Source organism: Diabrotica virgifera, chromosome 7 (assembly GCF_917563875.1).
Source record: "Diabrotica virgifera virgifera chromosome 7, PGI_DIABVI_V3a".
NCBI lineage: Eukaryota > Metazoa > Arthropoda > Insecta > Coleoptera > Chrysomelidae > Diabrotica > Diabrotica virgifera.
Window position 1 is genome coordinate 124,568,278 of NC_065449.1, and position 17,438 is coordinate 124,585,715.

General features: G+C 32.8%; 1 protein-coding gene across 4 annotated transcripts in view; it reads left to right on the forward strand.

The window, feature by feature from the left end:
- LOC114345343 (uncharacterized) overlaps window positions 1-17,438 on the forward strand; it is a 1,044,574-nt gene that overhangs the window by 952,124 nt on the left and 75,012 nt on the right. For 3 of the 4 annotated variants that reach the window (XR_007699346.1, XM_050656017.1, XM_050656019.1), the window contains one exon: window positions 9,135-9,248. The exons of the other annotated variant lie outside the window; for it this stretch is intronic. Coding sequence is in view for 2 of the 3 variants with exons in the window: in XM_050656017.1 (XP_050511974.1) it covers window positions 9,135-9,248 (114 nt within the window). In the remaining variant the exon portion in view is untranslated. The remainder of the gene's footprint in view (window positions 1-9,134; window positions 9,249-17,438) is intronic. 4 annotated transcript variants of the gene reach the window in all.

Genomic DNA, 17,438 nt, shown 5'->3' on the forward strand with positions numbered 1-17,438 from the left:
GACAATACCTCCTATATGTTTTTTCAAGAGTTTTGCAGGAGAAGAAAAACATTTTTAACAATCACCTCCTGTTTTCATACGTAAGTTTTGACTTGTTTTGTAGTAAATAGATAGTTGAATTTACTACAAAACAAATCAAAAAATATATGAAAACACGAGGTGGCCCAAACAAGTTTTTCATCTCCTACAAAATTCATGAAAAAGCAGATAGAGGTATTGTCACATCACCGACGATATACCCGAAGTACAGTAGGAAAAATGAAAGAATACCCATGAACGAACATATAAAACACGCTGTATTTTCCTGTCACCGTGTCACACAAAAAACTGGTCAGCACAAGTACATGTAATAATTATTGTTACTTGCACTGGACAATTTTCTTTGTAACACGGTGACAGAAAAATACAGCGTGTTTTATGTTCATTCATGAGTACCTATTCTTTCATTTTTCCGACTGTATATGTAGCCATACCAAATAATACATCCTTGATAAAAATAAACATTTTTATTGCACAAAATCTTGTCATATATTATTTTCCATAATCATCACTACGATGACGATTCATTGTATTGAATTGTTCATTAGAATTGCAATCTGGTCATAATTCTGACCAATGAGCAATTTTAATTTAACCTAAATTACTACTGTTCCTTAAAATGAAGAGCTTACCCATAGCGTCTCTTATCTAATCTAACAGGCACACAAGCACTATGCTCTGCTTTTCTAACCGCACTATTCTAACATACACATGCACACAAGCATTATGCTCTGCTTTTCACTATCACTCAAACTAGTTCAAAAGGCTTTGTGCTCTTCAATCTTCTAGTTTGCCCAGTAGTATCCAGGAGCTGGATTTCCTCAATATTCTTGTAGGTACTTACGAAGTTGTTGCTTGTGACTTCCAACTTTACTCCAACTTAAAAACAAATCCAGCTGTAAAATATTTATGTTCCTGAAGGCTTTTGTATGCTTTCATCTATAATATCTATAATAGTAATTTGGTGGAATGCACTTTATGGTAAAATCCAATTCTGACTGAATTGTATATGGATCTAAATCCCCAATTATTTTCAGCTTCAATAAATATCTAAAACAATAAAAGAAATAATGTTATTGCTTGCAAAATTCATCAATATTTATAAATATCAGAGAAAAATGAACATTGATAAAAATTGTTTGCCCTACCTTTCTCCAAACATCTGGTGTCTCCAATAATAATTTCCTTAAATAATCACTTTGCAGTGTGGTAAAGTTTATAAAGTTCACAAAATACAGCAAACGAAATCCAAATGAATCCAAAATATGACGATAAACAGTGAAATGGTGAAATGAAATGATATTACAAACATAACCTCTGTAACCTGTATGCCATGCCAACCAGAACCAGAAATCACGTGGTTTGGATTGCCTAAATACATATACACGCGCAGCAAATTTGAAAATGAATGCAAATTGAATAGTAAATGGCCTCTCTTAAAATATAGGATATTGTTAGCATGTTCATAGAATGTCTCATGGTAACATTCCACGAAAAACTTAATCAGATATTCACCGAATGTTCCTTGAATGTCCAGTACATTCAAACATTAATAGAACTTTGATAGTACATTCCTGTAATGTTTTGTGTTGTAAGGGTAGCTACAATCCGTAAAAGTTTCAAGTTTCTACATTGTAAAAAACAAGAGAATTTAAGCATTTTCTATTATAACTGTTTTTTCTTATTTAAACAATAATTAATAAACATAAAAAAATTTTTATTGACTATTCGTGTATTGTTCCCGCGAATGCATATGTCTGCAAATTTTCATTCATTTTCATTGAAGAAAAGGCATTCAAATTAACGTCTAAAGATTTGACGCAAACTATTGAACTAAAGAAAAGCGTTTAAAACAAGTTATCAATAGGTTCCAAGTTAGGCAGACATACTGTAAAAGAGCTAAAAAAAATTTTTGTTGAACATTTATTATTGTTGAAGCTTATTATTCAATGCATTTTAGTTAAGTTTTACAGAAAAAAGTTTTGATCAATTTGTATAAATATTTATTTAGCTGTTAATTTTCGGTTTTTGTATTACATTTTTGTTACCTTTTATAATTTTCTCAAAAAAAATAGTTTATTTCATATCTAAAGTAAAACAATTTAGTGCATTTTAAAGACTACGTGACAGACTTTAAAAAAGCACCTATAAAATTGTAATAAATTTGTGCAAACTTGAGTAATACTGTTTTAAAATGGTGGTAATTTTGTAAAACTACGAAGTTTTCAAAAATTACTTTTTTTGAGACGTCGTATAATTTAAATTAATTTTTGAAATATTTTTTGAATAAAAAATCGTTTAGTAAGATATTTGAAAGGTGTATATGTCAAATATTTATCTCCGTGACTTACGTGTATAATTGGCCAAGAATGCCTAGCCTAATAGCACAAGGACGTCCAATGGACGTCCATTGGACGTCCTTCACGGACTTTAGGGACGTCCGTTTTCGTCCGAGGAACTTCCTTTATACGTCCTATTTTGGTCCAAATGTCGCGCTACCGAACGTCCATTGGACGTCCATCTAAGGTCCGAGGGGACGTATATTGGACATTGATCGGACGTAAATTGGACCTTAATCGGACGTCCGAGGGGACGTAAATTTTACCTTAATGGGACGTAAATTGGACCTTAATCGGACATAAATTGGACCTTAATTTGACGTAAATTTGACCTTAATCGGACGTAAATGGGACCTTAATCGGACGTAAATTGGACCTTAATCGGACGTAAATTGGACCTTAATCGGACGTCCTAAGGACGTGAATTGGACCTTAATAGGACGTCCAATTTTGGTCCAAAGGCCACGTTGCCAAAAGTCCAATGGAGGTCCACCTAACGTCCCCTCGGACGTTAGGTGGACGTCAATTGGGCCTTCATAGGATGTCCCAGTTTGGTCCAATGTCTTGCTGCCGAACATCCATCTAACGTCCTGGGAGGACATTCGGTGTACGTCTAGCGACGATATTTAGACCTGTGGAGAATGTATTGTGGGAAATAAAAAATATATTTTTTAAGGAATTTATATTTCATCTTATATTAAATTACAATTGGATATTACATTATTTACAATAAATTACAATACACTTCTCCAAGAAATTAACGCACCACGTTAAATATGGGGTATATTTGATGTCTCGTATTTTCTAAACCTGTTGTCCCATCTAAGTGATTTTTTTATAATATAGCCTAGGCTATAGGTTACCTCTTTAAGCTTGTCATGCACAGGGAGCTATGCTGTAATATATGTATATTATATCATATCGTTCTCTATAGTAATGAGTGAGCCTGCAGACAGGAAACAAATGGTTCCGTATGTGCAGGCTCACTCATTACTATAGAGAGCGATGTGATATAATATATATTAAAGTATATCTCCCTGTGCATGACAAGCATAAGGAAGTAACATATAGCCTAGAGCCTAGGCTAGAATATTATAAAAAAAATCACTTAGATGCAACAACAGGTTTAGGAAATTCGAGACATCAAAAATGCCCAATTTTTAAGGTGGTGCGTAATGGGCTGTATATACAGGGTGCAACAAAAATACAGGTCATAAATTAAATCACATATTCTGGGACCAAAAATAGTTCGAATGAACCTAACTTACCTTAGTACAAATATGCACATACAAAAAGTTACAGTCCTTTGAAATTACAAAATGAAAATCGATTTTTTCGATTATATTAGTGAACAGATTGTAATGTTACTCCGAGTGGAGCATTAAAAAAATATCGAAAACTATTAGCGATTTTTTATTGAAAACGGACATGTGGCATTATTATGGCAGGAATATCTTAAACAAAAATTATGGTGAAATTTGTGCACCCCATAAAAATTTTATGGGGGTTTTGATCCCTTAAATTCTCCCAAACTTTTGTGTACATTCCAATTCAATTTTATTATTGTGGTACCATTAGTTAAATTCAATATTTTTGTTTCTTAGTATTTTTCAGATAAGGCAGTTTTTATTGAGTTGCGACTTCTTTTTTAATATGTCTACATAAAAATTGTATGGGGGTTTTGTTCCTTTAAACCCCCCAAATGTTTGTGTACGTTCCAATTAAACTATTAGTGAGGTACCATTAGTTAAACAGAGTGTTTTTAAAACTTTTTTGCCTCTTTGTATTTTTTCGATAAGGCACGTTTTATCGAGTCTGGCTTCTTTGTTAATATGGTTCAAATTTACCTAAAAATGAAAAGCATAAATAAGTTTGCATATTATTACCAAGTCTCCATAATCGTACTTAACCATATACAAATATGTGGTGGATTTGACAAATATTCAAAATATTTCGATAAAAATTGACTTTTCGAAAAAGCAATAAGAGGCAAAAAAGTTTTTAAAACATTGTGTTTAAATGGTACTACAATAATAATTAAATTGAAACGTGCACAAAAGTTTGGGGGGGGGGTTTAAAGGAACAAAACCCCCATAAAATTTTTATGAGGTGTCCAAATTTTACTATAGTTTTTTCGTAAGATACTACCGCCATAGCAATGCCACATGTCCATTTTCAATAAAAAATCTTTAATAGTTTTCGATATATTGGAAAAATCACTTTTCACTTTGTAACTTCAAATGAGTGATAAAGGCACAGAGACTTAGATCGCGAGGTCACATTGAAAGGATGCCAAACACGAGGACTCCGAAAAGGGTACTAAACTACACTATAGCTTCAAGAAATAGAAGAGGAAGGGCGGAAAATAGATGGAAGCAAGAGGTCGAAAAAGATTTGGAAAGAATGGTGCTACAGGGTCAGAAAAGAAAAATGAATAAGAGGAAGAATGGAGAAAAATCACATATCAAGCCAGATAAGATCTCAGTACATAAAGAAACGTGAAAATGAAGAAAAAAACAAACTTTTCAAGCCACGGGCCTCTAAGGCCCTTAGTGCTATTAATATATAACTTCAAAGGGCTGTAACTTTTCTTTTGTGCACATTTGTACTAAGGTAAGTTAGGTCCAATCAAACTATTTTTGGTCCCAGAATATGTGATTAAATTTATGACCTGTATTTTTGTTACACCCTGTATAAATATATATATAAAGGTTATATTTTTGGTTCTTGGGACATCAAAGTATATTTTTTAGACATTCCCTGGATATAGTCACTGATGTGACATACCTCCGATTTGTTTTTTCATGAGTTTTGTAAGAGAGACTAAAAACTTTTTTTATGGTCACCTCGTGTTTTCATATATTTTTTGGCATGTTTTGTAGTAAATTCAACTATCTATTTACTAAAAGACATGTCAAAATTTACATGTGAAAGCAGGAGATGATCCTAAAAATGGTTTTTCGTCTCCTACAAAATTCATGAAAAAGCAGATAGGAGAATTATGGTACATTACAATTCTCTGATGTTTGGGAAAAAGGGCTTAAGTCAGAATTGCACATCGATAATGTTTTGATGATTTCTGGACCAGAAAAATCGGCTCTTTTTATTGGTACATACAGTTTACGTCTACAACAGTTTTTTTCTGGTCCAGAAATCATCAAAACATTATCAATGTGCAATTCTGACTTAAGCCCTTTTTGCCAAACATAAAAAAAACAATCTGGTCATAACTGACCAATGAGCAATTTTAATTTAACCTAAATTACTACTGTTTCTTAAAATGAAGAGCTTACCCCATAGAGTCTCTTATCTAATCTAACAAGATCGTGCACTATTCTAACATACACAGCCACATAACGCACTGTGCTCTGCTTTTCACTATCACCTATCACTCAAACTAGTTCAAAAGGCTTTGTCCTCTTCAATCTTCTAGTTTGCCCAGTAGTATCGAGGAGCTGGATTTCCTCAATATTCTTGTACTTATGAAGTTGTTGCTCCTGACTTCCTGCTATCTTCTTGATGATTATATCCAGGTTCCATTCCTAGGTCTTAATATTTGTTTATAAAATAATAACTTATTATGCATTGAGAATGTGGAGTTTCTTCCAATTAGCCATGCAATACACTTTTTATATCTTTCTTTTGGTTATATCTGGTTTTTTGTAGACCACTTTCAGCTGATTCTAAAAAAAAATAAAAATGAACGGTAATTTTTATATTCTTTACAATTAAAAATCAAAAGAAATAGTTACTATTTACAGGTAATACATGCATAAATGATTCGTTTCATAAAGAAAATTGAAAACGGATTTTATAATACTTACATAATTGTTGGTTCTAGTTTCCTTTATGGGTAGACGGATTACGGATATGAAATTTATACCAATGAATTCTGTTTCACTAATGATAATTGTACAATAATTTTTACTAAATTTTTAGGTTATCTTTTATCAGCCAATGACCACGCGACGCTACCTAGATACTCGCGCGGCAAATTTGAAAATGAACGCAAATTGAATAGTAAATGGCATCTCTTTATAGTATGGAAAATTTTACCCCTCCAGGAGGACATTGTACTCTTTTCATAGAATATCTGGTGGTAACTTTCCAGCAATAATTTAATCAGATGTTCACGGAATAGACCTTTGATAGTACCTACATTCCTGGAATGTTTTGTGTTGTTAGGGTTAAACTTTTATTTTATTTATTCTTGAATATTTCCTATTGTTAAACATTGTAACCAATAATTTACAAATAAGATTTTCATTACATTACAGACATGAAATCAAAAACATGTTTTGGATATTAAATTATATCGTTTATAATTGTACTAATTGGATATACAATTTTGAATTAAGATTTAATCTTTTCGATTTAAACTACAGTAAAACCTGTGTTAACGGCCCCCTCCCAAAACACCTGTACTAACGGCCAGTTTAAAAATTCCCCGCACTAATTACAGTAAAACCTGTCAGTAACGGCCGCTAAAAATGAAAAAGCTATTGGCCGATATAGAAAGGTGACCGGTATTGCCAGTTTTTGTAGTCTAGATATACTTAATTGGTTTGGGGAATTTTTAAACTGGCCGTTAGTACAGGTGGCCAGTAACACAGGTTTTACTGTATATCTAGGCTACAAAAACTGGCAATAACGGCCACCTTTCTATATCGGCCAATAGTTCTTTCATTTTAGTGGCCGTTAGTGACAGGTTTGACTATATTTCATTAACGTAAAGTTAACGTAAGTTAATATTTTATTGAATTATTTTGCTATTTGATCCCGTAATTGGTATAATGTGTCCAATATGTGTTCATAAAACGTCCGTATTTCGTCCAGTATGGACGTCCAACGTCGGACGTCCAAAGGACGTCCATATTTATTCCGTCCGAAGGACGTCCAACGTCGGACGTCCAGAGAACGTCCATATTTATTCCTTCCGAAGGACGTCCAACATGGGACGTCCAAAGGACGTCCGTTTATAGTCCATGGACGTTAGGACCAAAAATGGACCTATTTTGGACGTCCAAAGGACGTCGTGTGCTATTAGGGTAGCTACTGGCTTTCACCCAGAGGGCTCGGGTTCAAATCCTGGCATTGAAAATCTTTTTTGTTTTTAAAATTGACATTTTGATTTGAAAAATAATTATTTTTTGGTAATACCACGTTTTTATTATTTATACGACACAATATAAAAAAGTCTGTATGTCTTTTATAAAACCGTAACATAGGTATGCATTTGATCATAATATGATAATATCATAGGTAATGTTATTATGATTGACCTTCCTTAATAAACAAAGTTGTTGTACATAATCCCCTAAAGCTTCCTTAGTTAGTACGACCAATCTAATTGAAAAGGGGGGTTGCTCTAATACCCCACCCCTCCAGTATACGCAATATTTTTGAGTATTTTTTGGCTTTTTGGTAATTTTTAGGTACCTATTTAACTTTTAAACATTATTTTTTAGTTCTAAGGCGGTACGAAGTTTGCCGGGTCAGCTAGTTAATAATAAAAACATATTCTTGAACTATGTAGTTTGGCAAAGATTAAAAAGTATAAAATTAAAATTTATGAATTTTAGATTGTAAGAAAAAAGCATCAGCTGAATATATATTATGATCAACTGCAAAGTTTACGATTCTATAAAAGACAGACTTTTTTATATTGTGTCGTATAAATAATAAAAACGTGGTATTACCAAAAAATAATTATTTTTCAAATCAAATGTCAATTTTAAAAACAAAAAAGATTTTCAGGGCCAGGATTTGAACCCGAATCGTCTGGGTGAAAGCCAGTAGCTAGGCATTCTTGGCTAATTATACACGTAAGTCACGGAGATAAATATTTGACATATAAGTTGTAGCGTTTTTCCATCAAGTTTCACATTTTACCTTTTCTTGGCTAAAATCCCCGGTTTTGGGCCAGCTGACATATCATTTGTTAATAAGCTTTGGAACACCTAACTAAATAAAAAGAAAGCAGTCATGCTAAAATGCTCCGGTTAAATTTAACACTACCTCCCTGGCTATAAGGAAAATTGTGTGAGTTACACATTTTTAAATCATTTTTAAACAAAATTCGTATGTCTCAATTTCCGCCCACACCCGCACACCGTACTTATGCTCATAGATTTTATTTCTTTTTATTATAACATAACCATAAGATAGCTTAACTGTTCTTATTCCATGTGCAATTTGTAAAATTTCATTTGATCCATTAGTTAAAAAATTACATTAAAATAACTTAATTTTGCACTTCGCCGAACGCTAGTTTACGCCAATGTTTGTGAGAAGAGTGACTTTAGCGTTATAAATAAAAAAATATTATAAATAAAAAAATTATAGAAGCTACAGATTTAATTTTAGAAAAATCTTTATACACTGTTCTTTTTGTAAGATTTTCTGAATTTTTCAATGGCCAAGTAAGTTTTTTTCTAAAATTTGTATTTTCGGAGTTATTTAAAAAAACATCTAATTTCGCAGTTCATTTGTTTAATAAAAAATGAAGCACCCACTTTTCGAGTAGAAATTTTTGATATGTTGTTCATTTTTTAATGATACTATAGAAAGTTCAATTTTTTTTACTTTTCAGAAGTGAAAATATATATGCGTAACCATTCATTAAAATATTTCCTTAACCTTATAGGTGTACGTTTTGGTTTAATTTGGTTTTTTTTTACTATAAGGAAAACTTTAATTTGCATTCCCTTTTGGGCTATTAATTTGAGTTATTTTATATACAACATGTATTTTTAGGTAACTACCAACAGTCTGACTACAGAGATAATCGACCATATTGTGAACCCCTTAAATATTGTACAGATCAATATCCTTATGAACAAGAAAGTGTTATTTGCCCAGCAGTATCAGGTAACAATAAAATTATGTTTACTATTTAAAAATTGTTACCTATACTAGGGGAGGAAAGTATGCTAAATGTGTAGTCACTCGAGCATTATGGGGACCTATTGGGTTGTGAAGAGTAGGTCTTAAAACCAAAAAAAGTTAAGCAAAGTTTTCCATTTTAGTGGGACTTTCCATTTTTAATTTAATTTTCCATTTCCAACAATCTTTTTTTTCAATTGTAGCGCAATCTATTCATAACTCGAAAAGATATTTCGAATACAAGTTACTTATTTTTACGTAAGGATTCCAACTTTCAAACAACAAATTAGGGATCCCATTTAAGATTTTAAAGTAACCCCCCACCCCACCTCCTTAGGGGTTCGTGTTTAGTGCTATCCAATAGATTTTTCAAAATATTGAATAAGTATATTTTTCAGTTTTTCGATCTGATGTTCATTTCGCGATATATCGCGGGATTCGTATTTAAAATTTTAAATATACCTCCATCCCTCTCAGTGGGAAGTCGTGTTTAGTATCATTCGATAGATTTTTGAAAAATATTAAGCATGTTTGTTTTAGTTTTTTCGATTTGTACTTCATTTCGCCAAATTTTTGTTTTTTTCTTATGAAACTTTGTGACTCACCCATTTCCTTACGCCCCGCTCAAATCGTCAGGTTTTTGAAATACCTATACACTGTTTTGCGTGTACTCACTTACCTTATCATAATCTGACGATTTCGAGTTTTTCTAAGGATAGATTTTTTTCGGCCCCCCCCCCCTTAACGAACTAAAGAGCCCCCCCTTAAGAGCTAAATATAACGCTTGCGATAGTCGACCAGTAAACAGTGATTTACAGTGCGTCTTGTTTTAAAAGTGTAGTGTGTGTGATAAATATCTTTCTCCACTCGTTATTTTTACGAATAAGTGAATATCAGTGAATAAGTTTAGTGAATTATTAAAATGTCCAACGATTCTTCCCCCGACACAGGGGGGAAAGAAGATGACGACACACAGGATTCTATGATCATCGAAAACTCCGATCAACACACCAGCGGTAAAAACAACAGCGATAAGGAAAGCAGGTCTTAACAAACGTTGCAACAAAAAAGTAAGGTCTTTAATTTACAAAAACCACATATTTACTCGAACTTTGTTTATGTTTTTATTGAGAGTACCAACGACCGTATTATTTCAAATCTTCATGAAATGGCCGTCGGACATATTCTACACCAAAAACTTGCTATTCAAAACATTTTTAAGATAGACCGTATAGGAAACAGTAGAATTAGAGTACAATTAAAAACTATCAGAGATGCTAATAATTTAATTAATAATAAAAATCTTGAAAACCTAAAAGCGTATATACCTAATAACTTATTATCTAGAAAAGGCATTACCAAACACGTTGACACCACCTTTGATGAACAATATCTATTTAAAAAAATTTTATCACATGTAGCTATTACTGAAATTCAGAAAGTTAAACGCAAAATTATATCAAATGGTGAGACAATTTTTGTTCCGAGACAAACGGTGATTGTTACATTCGACGGAAATGTTTTACCAAAGCACATATATATTAATTCTGTTTCATGCCCGGTAGAGCCTTATATATACAGGGTGACTCAATGTTACCGATGTTGGTTATATGGTCACGTGGCCCTGCAATGCCGTAGTGCAACACAACTTTGCATAAACTGCAGTAAAGAAAAAGGGGAAATACATTCTTGTCGTGACCCACAAGATAGTTGTTGCATATACTGCAAAAATAGCACACAAATCAATCTCAAAAGATTGCCCAACCCATATGAAACAATATGAGGTTAAAAAGAAAATGGCTGAAATAAATTTAACATTTTCCGAAGCAAAACGTCTCAATAAAACTTCGTATGCTAACTCTCTCAAATTGCAGAACAATTTTCAGTTGTTGTCTAACACAATCGATAAAGAATTTCCCTCCCTTTCACAACCCCGAGTAAGATCTCAGTTTCAATCAAAACAATTTTCTTCGCATACTTCTGCATCCACTTCTTCGCTTAGTTCACAAAGACGAGAACACCCGTCAGCAGAAGAAAATCAAAAAAAAACGTAAAGCTTTTTCTCCCGTAGCGGATCCGAGATTCCAGCCCATGTTTCCTTTTAGCTTTGGTCCTGAAAAATCAATTACTATTTCTCCTAGAGAACAACCCGTACCAGATTTGTCTAGAGATGTATTCATAAAGTATTTCTTTGTTATATTTCAAAAGGTGATTAAAGAAGTTAACTCTGTCGAGGACCTTTCAAACATTGATATTAATTACATTAAAAATATTGCATCGGAACAAGCCGAAGATATATATGATGAAGAGTACTAACACACTTAATATTATGCAATGGAATGCCCGTTCAGCTGTGTCTAATAAACTTAGTTTAATTAAAGCTTTGTATTAGTATTAAATTGATATAGCTTTGATTAGCGAGACGTGGTTTAAACCAAACCGCAATTATCAGTTCTCGGGATTCCCGGTTATCCGGGAAGATCAAGCTAATGGCCCTACTGGAGTTGCAATACTAATAAAAAATTAATTTAGTTTAAACAAACTCACTCTAAGCAATATGGCAGAGGGTTTACAAACATGTGCAGCGGTAGTTAAATGCAACAATTCTAATATTTCTTTCATATCCCTTTACTGCCCACCTGATATCACAGTATCAACAAAAAATTATAACAATCTTTTAAACAATACTAATGGCACATCCATCATTGGAGGTGATTTTAACCCCCATCATGATTTATGGCGGTCATACAAAGTTAATACTTCTGGCGCAAATTTTGTTAATGCATTAAATCAGTCACCTCTAGTTCTCCTCAATGACGGTTCACCGACAAAAATCTCTAGATTCGGTTACAAATCCGCAATAGATTTAACAGTCTCCTCTGCAGATATCGTGAACAAAATAGACTGGTCAGTTAAGTCAAACACACTAGGTTCCGATCATTTTCCGATTATCATGAAACTTAATTTATCTGTAGTAACACAGGATGATACAATATATCCCAAAACTAAATGGAATACAAAAAAGGCCAATTGGCAACAATATCATTGCTTTTCTGACACATATTACAATAATATGCCTAATTTACTCAATACTAATGAAAAATAAGAATTTATATTAAAAGGTATCGAATTTGCGGCTAATCAATCAATCCCTCTTAATAAACCTTTTAAAAATAAACGTTTGCCGCCACCGTAGTGGGACAAGGAATGCAACATTGCAGTCGGTCGAAGGAAAAAAATGATACGCATGTATAAAAATAATAGTACAGTAGAAAATTTTCTACTTGTGACAAAGCAAATAGCTAATACAAAATTGTTTCTAAAATCTAAATCTAAAGCTAAAAATTACTGGATGCAGTATTGTACTAAGTTGAACAAAACTGCAACTAAGCAACTGAGCTTTGGCAGCAAGCCAAAAAAATGAAAAGAATCCCAACATCTACTTATAAATGTAACAATTTCGAATGGCAAGAACTATTTCTCCAAAAAATGTCACCGGATTACGTATGCAATAATATTAAAAATTTACCCTGCGTCAACGGGCCTCCCAATCCACTCTTTGACAAGCAAATTGGTTTTAATGAATTGACGTTTGCATTAAAAAACTCAAACAACTCAGCTCCTGATTTGGACCACGTCACTTACGATATGATCTGGTATTTATCTAGCAGGGCAAATTATTTATACTTGAGATATTTAATGAAATTTGGTTACAAAACGGCACTATTGAGAAATGGAAACAAATTATAGTAATCTCAATACTCAAACATCAAAAAAATCCTAACCATGCCGACTCTTACCGCCCTATTTACTTACTATCATGTATTTGTAAAACATTTGAGCGTATAATTAAACACAGACTTGAATTTTATCTATATTCTAACTCCTATTTGCCTGCACGACAATTTGGATTCAGAAAAGGTTTCGGTACTATAGATGCAGTATCCCATTTGGTTCTAGATATTCAGTTGTGTTATTCGAAAAATCAGTATTTGGGAGCAGGCTTTCTCGACATTAAAGGTGCCTATGATTGCGTAGATACATTACTATTGCGGCAAAAACATTTAAATGTAGAAATTTCTCCTAGAATTTGCAATAAGTTATGCTAAATGGTATCGGATAGAGAAATATATATTAGGTCGGTTAACAATTCATTAATAGGCCCCCGTTTAGCTTCGGTGGGTTTACCACAGGGCTCCGTCATGTCTCCTCTTCTGCTTAACATATATACTAGAGAAATGCATGTAAAAACTAATAATTATAACATCATACAATATGCTGATGACTTTGTCATATATAACACTGAAAAAAATCTCGAAAAATGTACACAGAACCTGAAGTTAAACATAAATGCACTCATAGCAAAATTTAATTCAATTGGTTTTTCACTATCAACCGAAAAATCAAATATTATGTTTTTTACAAGGCACAATACATCACAAATAGATATTATCAGTATTAATGAAATGAACATTCCTATTGCAAATATAGTAACTTATCTCGGCGTTATTTTAGACAAGAAACTGAACTGGAAACCATTTATCAACAAAATAGGAACAACAGTTAGCAAAGGAATAAACTTTCTAAAACTTATTCGAAAAACATGATGGGGATCAGACCAACAAACATGTTTAATGTTTTATAAGTCCTTCATCAGGTCAGTTTTGGACTATGGGTGTCTTTTCTATGGATCGGCTAGTTTGTACATTTTAAAACGACTAGAAGTGATACAAATCGCTGCATTAAGAATGTGTTTGGGGGCTATGTGCTCTACCCCTAATGAACCTTTGCGAGCGGAAGCTTTGGAACCTCCTTTAGATCTCCGAAGACAAATGTTAGCGGAACAGTTTGTTCTAAAATCATATATAAAAGACCCGAATTTGATCCATAAAATTTCTATGTTAAACACTTTTGATCTAACAATAAAGTATTGGTCAAAAAAGCCGTCTCCCACTTTATGCACAGCTTTTCGAAATACTTGTAATATTAGTAACATTATTAAAAATCCACCGAAATTCGAATTTTTTAAGTCCTTAGAGATCTCAAAAATCGAAATTCCGATATACTCTGAAAATATGTTACTTAGCAAATGCATCCTTAAGAATTATACTGCTAGATACCCTAACCATATACAAGTATACACGGATGCTTCAAAACAAACAAATGCAGTAGGCTGTGTTTTTTATATACCAGTACTTAATGTTGAAAGAAAAAATCAAACCTAATCCCATGACATCAATATTTTCCTCTGAAACTATAGCTATTATAAAAGCATGCCAATACGCTGACAACCATGATATCAAAATATAACATACTATCTGACTCTTTATCAGTCCTAAAAAGTTTCTCTAGCCAACTAGATGCAAATTCTGTAAGCAGTAATCCCTTTATAGTGGACTTAAAAATACTAATATCTGAACTAACGAGCAGACAATTTAATATAATTTTTACTTGGGTTAAAGCGCACATCGGTCTCCAAAATAACAAAAAGTAGATGAGTTAGCGAAAGACGGTAGTCTAAACGGCGAGGAAATTTCAAATGATATTGGGCTACAAGAATTCATTTTGAAAAGTAAATATAATTTAAAGAATAGCTGGAAATTAAAATGGAATTAATATTGCGTAAACCACCCGACAAGTTACACACTTTTATATCCAGAGATCCCAACGCAGTACTGGCACAAAAATCAAGATTTGTCCAGATATTATATTAGTCCAGAAAGCCACTGCGCATCCGCTAGGGAAAATATTCTAATTCGGATTTTTTGCACAATCTTACTCAAAAAGGACTCCTTTTAACAAATTTGCATGTTGCCAACATTTACTTAGGCCCAACCAAAAATTTGCGATAAAAATACCGCACGAATTTCGACCTTTCATATGCAATTATTTCAAAGAAAAAATAATTTCCACAGTCAAAACAATATTTTGCAACAAACTATTACAAGACATCTAAGACGAAACACAACAGTAAGAATGTATCAAAAAATACCACACTGATAACCATAATGGAATAATAGAAACTTACAAGCATCTGAGACATAAATTTTACTGGCCCTCTATGCAAACTAGTCCAGAAAGCCACTGCGCATCCGCTAGGAAAAATATTCTAATTCGGATTTTTTGCACAATCTTACTCAAAAAGGACCCCTTTTAACAAATTTGCATTTTGCCAGGATAAAAAGTTGGTCAAATATTTTTTAAACGTTTGTTTTTTTGTTTTTTTTTTAAATTATTTTTTTTGCATGGAACAAATTTTTTTGGATCATTCCAAACAGAAAAGGTCTTTAGTGACTTTTCTCTAAAGTTGATAGTTTTTGACATATAAGCGATTAAAAATTGAAAAATTGCGAAATCGGCCATTTTTAACCCTCAAGAACTATGTGAAAAACTGAAAATTTGAATGTTGCCAAGGTAAGTAGATATTCTTTAAACATCGATTGATGAAATCCCGAAGAGTTTTTTCAATACCATATTCAAAACTAGTTTGTTTTTTAATTGGTAATCAAGCGTGCGCGACACTATTTTCCACCGACAGTATGGTGCAAATGAAAGGAATAAATTCGATATTTCGTAAACCGACGACTTTAAGGAAAAATCCCGAAACAGGTCGATTTTTATTTTTAAGTTATGATATTGTGGCGTATATCGTATACTAGTGACGTCATCCGTCTGGGCGTGATGACGTAATCGATGATTTTTTTAAATGAAAATAGGGGTCGTGTGGTAGCTCATTTGAAAGGTTCTTCAATTTTCTATTCAGTAATGTAAACATTTACATAATTATTTATACAGGGTGTCCTTCTACTTATTTTTTTGTCAAATAATTTACTTAATAAAAATTTTTTGGACACCCTGTATAAATAATTATGTAAATGTTTATATTACTGAATAGAGAGTTGAAGAACCTTTCAAATGAGCTAGCACACGACCCCTATTCTCATTTAAAAAAATCATCGATTACGTCATCACGTCCAGATTGATATCGTCACTAGTATACCATATATGCCACAATATCATAACTTAAAAATAAAAATCGACCTGTTTCGGCATTTTTCCTTAAGGCCGCCGGTTGACGAAATAATGAATTTATTCCTTTCATTTGCACCATACTGTCGGTGGAAAATAGTGTCGCGCACGCTTGATTGGCAATTAAAAAACAAAGGAGTTTTGAATACTGTATTGCAAAAAACTCTTCGGGATTTCATCAATCGATGTTTAAAGAATATCTACCTTCCTTGGCAACATTCAAATGTTGAGTTTTTCACATAGTTTTTGAGGGTTAAAAATGGCCGATTTCGAAATTTTTCAATTTTTAATCGCTTATATGTCAAAAACTATCATTTTTAGAGAAAAGTCACTAAAGACCTTTTCTGTTTGGAATGATCCAAAAAACCTAAAAAAACTTTTTTCCATGCAAAAAAAATAATTTTAGGAAAAAAACAAAAAAAAAACGTTTAAAAAATTTTTGACCACCTTTTGGTCCTGGCAACATGCAAATTTGTTAAAAGGAGTCCTTTTTGAGTAAGATTGTGCAAAAAATCTGAATTAGAATATTTTCCCTAGCAGATGCGCAGTGGCTTTCTGGACTATATAGTTAGCATAAGCCGTTTAAAATTTGGGCATGCCTGTTTACCTTCTCACTTGTTCAAGATTGGTCTGATAGAGTCTGATTTATGTGAAATTATGTAATATACCAAGCGATTTAAATCACATTGTTTTTGCATGTAACAAGTTTAACATACATAGAAATAAACTATACATTCAGCTGATGCAAGAAAACCTTTTCCCCCCTTACAATCTCATGAATTTACTGGCTCTAAATAAAATTTCAATCTTTAATATTTTTTTTAGGTTTTCTCAAGTCGTGTAAATTAAAACTTTAGATTAGGATTAGCTTTGAATAACCTTTGTTTTTCTCCTGGTTGTTATAATATCCCTTGCCTCCGTGGTCTACCTTTTCTGTGGTTAGTCACCCTGATCGATCCCTGGGTGTGAAAAATGTTTTTCCTTTTTCCATCCTTGCTCGTTTTGGTTTCGTCATAATCTCGCTGCTTGTTAGGATTAGTTAGTTTTTAGTTTAGGATTTGGTGCTGGCTAAATGGGCATAGCTCCCAAGGGCAAAAAAAGAGCTAGATATATGGTAGAGGTACATTTATCGGTGTATATATCGGA